We start from the raw sequence: 6,929 nt of genomic DNA on the forward strand, positions 1-6,929 counted from the left end.
AATATCCATTTTTTAAGCTTACAGTACTATCAGTACTATATTTCCTTCATATTAATTTACTTTAGTATGAAGTGGGGGGCCAACCAGCCTTTCAATGAACATTTTCAGTAGTAAAAGTGCTGTTGGCAAAAAAAGTGGGGGGCCAGCCCCCTTGCCCCCCCCCCCCCACCCCCCCCTGTTTTACGTGCCTGTAAGATATGTCTGACATCAACAAGAGGCCACAACTTATTGAAAGAGTCGATGCTAAAGAATATATAGAAATCCATATCTACTTCATGTCTACAGAATAAAATGAAGAAGGTGCAAAAAATAAAATTATTGGCATAAAAACTTTTATTGTACCCCATATCTATTTTTTGTGTAAATGATTGATTTTGCTTTATTGGTTGTTGATACAGAGACATATAAACAATATGGCACGCGAAATTCACAAAAATGAGATAAACATAGTTTCACAGTCGATAAACTAGGTTTATCGGTTGTAAACTATAGTTTACGGGCTGTAAACTATAGTTAACAACGTTAATCTATATTTTACATCCGTAAACCATAGTTAACCCGATACAACCGTAAACTATACTTAACACTGAAAACAATCATTTGCGATTGCAAAACATAGATTATCTGATAAATACAGTTTCACGATTTGTAAACTATAGTTTACAAACCGTTAACTATAGTTAACGATCTGATAAATATAGTTTCACGATTTGTGAAACTATGATTAACAACTCTGAACTATAGTTAACGATCGTAAATTATAGTTTACAGACGTGAATCTATGTTTATCAACAAAATCTATTGTTAACGTTTTATTACAGACAGATAAACTTAGATTATCATTCGTAAACTATAGTTAACAACCGTTAAATATAGTTTTACAGATGAAAACTATACTTAACGAATCGTTAACTATACTTAACGAATCGTTAACTATAGTTTACGGTTTGTAAACTATAGTTTACAGTCGATAAACCTAGTTTATCAATTGTGAAACTAGGTTTATCTCATTTTTGTGAATTTGGCGTGCCATATAAACATGATAAAAACCATGTTTTCTATATGCCGCTGGTTGATATCATAATTTAAATTAAAATGACATAAAGGTCAAAATTTATTAGTTTGTTTTCCTCTTTAATAATTTGAAATAGAAGGATATTTTTAATTAAAATCTAAATCTACGGAAAGTAAGAAATAAAATAGAAAATTTCAAGAAATACATGCGTACATTTTTTTTGTTCGGGATCGACATCGCGATAATTGTCCTTTAACTTCCTTTTCCGTCAATTGTCAAAATGGTGAGCGTGAAACATATATAATGTTGAATTATCCGTGGACATCGGGTCTAATCAGTGATATTTATTTATTTTACAAAATTAAATGATATCACAAATGAATATTCTTTTGAACTCTTTCCATTTTAGGGCATTGACATCTGCCATAAAAATAAGAGGAAGGTGGTTCGGAAGGAACCCAGAAGCCAAGATATTTATCTTCGGCTCCTAGTTAAGGTAATTTTCTCTTGTGGCAGGGATGAGGAGTTACCCTTGTTTCAGATACAGTCTAAAATAAAATCGATCACGAAATGCGTTGTAGAAAACGATACTTTAAAGTAATTTTGACTTGAATTGCATGTAAACATGAAAGAACTGAACCCCCCCCCCCCCCCTTTTCAACGCATACATAACATGTATCTTTGCATGTCCAACCAACTTTGTTGATAGTGTAAATTTTCTTGTACTTCAAATGAACAATATATGCTAGTCACGTGAATGCTTGTTATAAAGTTGAACATCATTATTTAAAAAGAAAACAGTCGAAAAATTCAACTGTTATATGTATGTTTATCCTTTTCAGTTGTACAGGTTTTTAGCCAGAAGAACTAATGCCAAGTTCAACAAAATTATCCTGAAACGGCTTTTTATGAGCAAAAACAACAGGCCACCACTATCTATTGCCAGATTAGTAAGTTATAATGAAATTATCTGTATGTACTACGTTCACCTGTATGCATCACAGGCCCATGCCCTGGCCTTATTTTTCTTTTAATTAAAAGATACAGCAAAACTTGGTTATAACAAAGTTGCTGGGACCTATGAAATTACTTCACTATATCCGTAATCAGAGTTTGACATTTACATTAGTCCGTTAGTCTCAGACTAATACATTTTCATATGGACTAATAAAAGTTGTGGCTAATTAGTCCATTTGGACTAATAAAGTTTTCGGGGGGGAGGGGGGTAAATTACCGAATGTACTCGATATCTTTCGGTGGAAAACCCTGTACTTATTTTTAGCTGTCTAGCTCCTCTTAACTGGAAGTTCTGTAACTCTGAGTCAATTCAGGGCTTAATTTTAGGACTCGTTGGTATGAAATTAAACATTTTAGCAGTCATGATTTAGTATGACACATAAAAAAAGATGTCGGACATTTGATTGATGTAATCATTTATAGAAAATATTGAATAAGATTGGGAATACGATAGTTGTTCCAGATCGCACGAATTCTACGAATCTTGGCATAAAATATTTCATGTAAATGCTTTGTTTATTTAAAAAAAAATAAATAAAAAGTACATTGCAATGTTAATTCTATTTATTTAATTATTTATATTTTTGATGGACTCATAAAATTGCCAGCGGACTAGTAAAAGTAAAGAAAGACTAGTCCGGCCAGACCAATGCCTAAACATGTTAGTGTCGAACCCTGGTAATTCGTTACAACTGTATAAGAAATTCATTAAATTTATGAAGCTGGGATCCAAGATGACTTCCCTATATCGGTGAATTTGCAATATCCATGTTCGTACTAAATGACGTAAATGAGTTTTACTGTACCCACTACCCAAATAATAAACAAGGTACACATCGAATGCCGTCTTGAATTTTTCTAGGTCAGTCATATTCACTTGTATTTTCATCTGAAACTCCGTTAAATAAATTCCCTGCAACCATATTCTTTCTGTGGCCAGTCTTTTGAGGTGTAAACTTTCGAACAGTGCAACCAGAGGGCGCATCACCCTTGCAAATATTAAAAATCCTCAGTCAAACTCTACCTACTGTTCAACAATGCGAGTAATAAATTGAGGCAAGGAAGTTTTTCTACAACCCTTCAGTTTTTAAGATTGATTCCCAAGAAAAGGAATTTCAAAGGGATCAGTGTCCAAGGGATCAATCTACAAGACAATGGGCATACAGAAAAACTTGTTAACCAATAGTTATTCCGATACTACTTCAAAAAAACGTTTATATGTCACAATTAAAAAAAGAAAAAAAGTAAAAGTGTAGCATGTATAAAATGATAATTGTTTTATTTATAGGTTCGTTTGATGAAGAAATCAGGCAGAGACAACAAGACCGCTGTGGTAGTCGGGACCGTCACTGATGACCTCAGACTTATGGAAGTTCCCAAGCTCAAGGTCATTTTTTTTTAGGTCACCCAAGTCTCTCATGTGATCTATTGCTATCTTTCTTTGTCTGTCTTTGTGTGATGTGCATTTTCAGCTTCTTCTCTGGAATTTCTTCACTAATTTCAACCAATTTTGATATAAAGCATCTATCCCTTAAAGGAATATTGAATTTGCTTCAATGAATGAGCATATTTTATAATTTTGATATTGTATTTGTTTTCTTTAGCTATGTGCTCTCAATGTGACAGAGAGAGCCAGGGCTCGTATCCTGAAGGCCGGGGGACAGATCATCACATTTGATCAGTTGGCCCTCAAGTCACCTAAAGGACAGAACACTGTTCTGATGCAAGGTTAGTAAATTTAAATTGCATGGAATTAAAATATGCTGTTTTATTGTTAGCTCACCTGAGCCGAAGGCTCAAGTGAGCTTTTCTGATCACATTTTGTCCATCGTCCGTCCGTCTGTCTGTCTGTTCGTCTGCAAACTTTTCACATTTGCGACTTCTTCTCAAGAACCACTGGGCCAATTTTGACCAAACTTGGTACAAAGCATCCTTGGGTGAAGGGGAATTTAAAATGAAGGGCCAAGTCCCCTCACAAGGGGAGATAATCAAGAAACGACAAAAATAGGGTGGGGTCATTAAAAAATCTTCTTCTCAAGATACACTGGGCCAGAAAAGCTGAAACTTATGTGGAAGCATCCTGGGGTAGTGAAAATTCTAAAATGTTAAAATCATTACCCCCCGGGGGGGGGGGGGGGGCCACAATGGGGAATCAAAGTTTTACATAGAAATATATGGGAAAAATCTTTAAAAATCTTCTACTCAAGAACCACAGGGCCAGAAAAGCTGAAACCTATGTGGAAACATCCTGGGGTAGTGTATATTCTAAATTATTCAAATCATGACCTCGGGGGGTTGGGTGGGGCCACAATGGAGAATCAAAGTTTTACATAGTAATATATTGGAAAAATCTTTGAAAATCTTCTTCTCAAGAACCACTGGGCCAGAAAAGCTGAAACTTATGTGGAAGCATCCTGGGGTAGTGTAGATTCTAAATTGTTCTAATCATGACCCCTGAGGTAGGGCGGGGTCACAATGGGGAATCAAAGTTTTACAATGTTGAATCAAAGCATCCTATGGTAGTGTAGATTTCAAATTGTTTAAATTATGATCAGTTGGGTAGGGTGGGGTCACAATATGTATTACAAGGGGAAATCTGTTAAAGAACTGAATGGTCAAAGCTTCTCAGGTGAGCGATGTGGCCCATGGGCCTCTTGTTTATAATATGGTGTAATTTTGTCAGCTTGTGAGTTTGTGAAATGCCATAAACTGTAAAAAATCTATTAATGAGGTCGCTTATCATAGTAGAGAAGGAATAGACAAAGACTCGATATATATGACATATTGTTTTAAATCATATTTTGTGTGTGTGCATAAAAATGTCAGCAAAAATATACATAGGCTTTTTTTTTTTATCCATGAGTTTATTCATGAGGACCCAATATAAATTTTCAAAGTTTTCTACTTTTGTCCTAAAATAATCAGAGTGATGACATATGCAGTTGTAACGATTTATGATAATGAAGCAATTGCAGTCTTCTAAAATATGGATAGAATTGTGTGCATTTTCAATGATTCTGAAAATAATAAAAAAGTTTGATGTGTTGTTAAGAGGCGATATTTAGTTGAAGGGGAAAAAATTTCATTTTGTAGGTATGAAATTCATATTAAAATTTAAACATGTACTTTGTAGGACCCAGGAAGTCGCGTGAAGCCTACAGACACTTTGGCAGAGCCCCAGGTGTCCCACACAGCAGCACTGCGTAAGTTTTCTCAATGTCTTCAAATATAACAAACACTTCCTCAGAACACTAGATGTCCAACACAAGTTTTCTCTATGTCTTAGGAAATAGCTGAGAGTAGGATATTAGTATAGGGTGTGTGATATCACATATATAGATTTAAGTGAATGCCTGTAATGTTTGGTACTTGAAGATGTAGAACATGAATTAATTATGAACTGGACAACACATGTTGCAAATTCAAATGCTTAGAAATTGTACTCTATTGCATTGGTTTAGAAGGATCTAAAAGGTCTTTTTAATGATAGAAAATAGATATTTATATATTTCTTTGAGAATGGACTTTGGGATATAATTATTGAATTTAATCCAGAGAAGTTCAATATAATCAGGCCTTAAAGGAGAAAAATACTTCTGAAATTAAATTATTAATAAAGTTTATCAACAATTTTACCTATTCTGAGGCATCCAGAAGAAAAAAAAAATGGGAAGACATGTTCATCCAATGATGATAAATAAAAATATAATTTTTCATCAATGGTCTTTGATATTGAATGCTGTTCGTTATCTCCATATCCTTCATCTGCGCAACTGTTGACAGCTATAAAATACATTGAAAGAATCTTTTATCTTGTTTCTTCTTTCAACAACTTACTGTGGTTATATAATCAACTCTTCTATGATGAAAACTGGAATTACCAATTGATAAAATTGTGAAAATATCAAAGCGACAAATTATTTTCTGAGAAGAGCCCCCCCCCCCCCTAGATTTTATCAAGGTTAAGAAAGCAAATTCAAAAATTTGATTGAAAGTGGGAAAGGTTGTCCATTTTGTAGAAATACATGTTTGTCTTCTGATGAACAAAAAAATTCTCAAGCTACTGTAATTTATGTCATTTTCATGATCGAAAAGCTTAGCTTTTTCAAGTGCTATTTTCCTATGAAAATGTAAATGTTGCTGTCTTTTTGCAGGCCCTATGTACGTTCAAAGGGAAGGAAGTTCGAAAAGGGAAGAGGAAGAAGAGCCAGCAGAGGTTTCAAGGTGTAAAAACTCAGACTCTTACAATAAAGTGTATGACAGTCAAAACAGGTGTCTTTGTCGTTTATCTGGTCAGCACTGGACAATTATCAAGGTTGTTAACAGGATCAGAAGTACATAGTGTTTGGATCTTTTTATTCCCCAGGGAAATCAAGAGATATTTTTCAGTTTCTAATGTTTTATAATATATACATGTAAATGAAAGTAAATCCTGTCAAATATTTAGGGTCTCTCGCACCAATTTTTGATATGGAGACTCCAAAATTAAGTCAAAGGTAATTGGAAGTACTCAGTACTTAAGCATGTGAGATAGCTATTTTAGGGCCCGGCAAGTATTTGCGGAGCCCTGTAGTAATCTGTCATTCTTCAGTTTGTTCACAATAACTCTTTCATAGTTGTCTTATGTTAATTAAATAGGCAGCAAGGCTTCTTTTGATGTAATTGATTCTATATGTTGGCTGGGGTGCCGGGTGGTGGGTTAGCTTCCTAACTTTTTAAGAATGAATGGGTCAAGAGAGATAACTACTGAAATTTAAAAATGTTCCTCTTGCAAAGTAAAGCAGAGTTGTAATGAGTGCCCTAGAATATCCAGAGCCTGGGGCCTGTGTTACAAAATGACTGATAACCAAGACCAAAAACTTCAGCTTTTTAAAAAATTATTAAAAAATTTTGAAAA

The 6,929-nt window shown here is 34.4% G+C and overlaps 1 protein-coding gene across 1 annotated transcript; it reads left to right on the forward strand.

Annotated features, from left to right (window-relative positions):
• Positions 1-1,277: 1,277 nt before the first annotated feature.
• On the forward strand, positions 1,278-6,301 carry LOC134262355 (large ribosomal subunit protein eL18-like). The gene is made up of 7 exons (XM_062744728.1): positions 1,278-1,298; positions 1,425-1,511; positions 1,858-1,965; positions 3,321-3,419; positions 3,637-3,760; positions 5,166-5,235; positions 6,187-6,301. Exons 1-7 carry the CDS (start codon positions 1,296-1,298, stop codon positions 6,260-6,262), a joined length of 567 nt encoding a protein of 188 aa, XP_062600712.1. The 5' UTR covers positions 1,278-1,295; the 3' UTR covers positions 6,263-6,301.
• The last annotated feature ends 628 nt before the right edge of the window (positions 6,302-6,929 follow it).

The sequence above is a fragment of the Saccostrea cucullata genome, unplaced genomic scaffold, assembly GCF_032062105.1.
Source record: "Saccostrea cucullata isolate Sc308-1 unplaced genomic scaffold, CSIRO_AGI_Scuc_v1 ctg11661, whole genome shotgun sequence".
In the NCBI taxonomy this organism is placed as follows: Eukaryota; Metazoa; Mollusca; class Bivalvia; order Ostreida; family Ostreidae; genus Saccostrea; species Saccostrea cuccullata.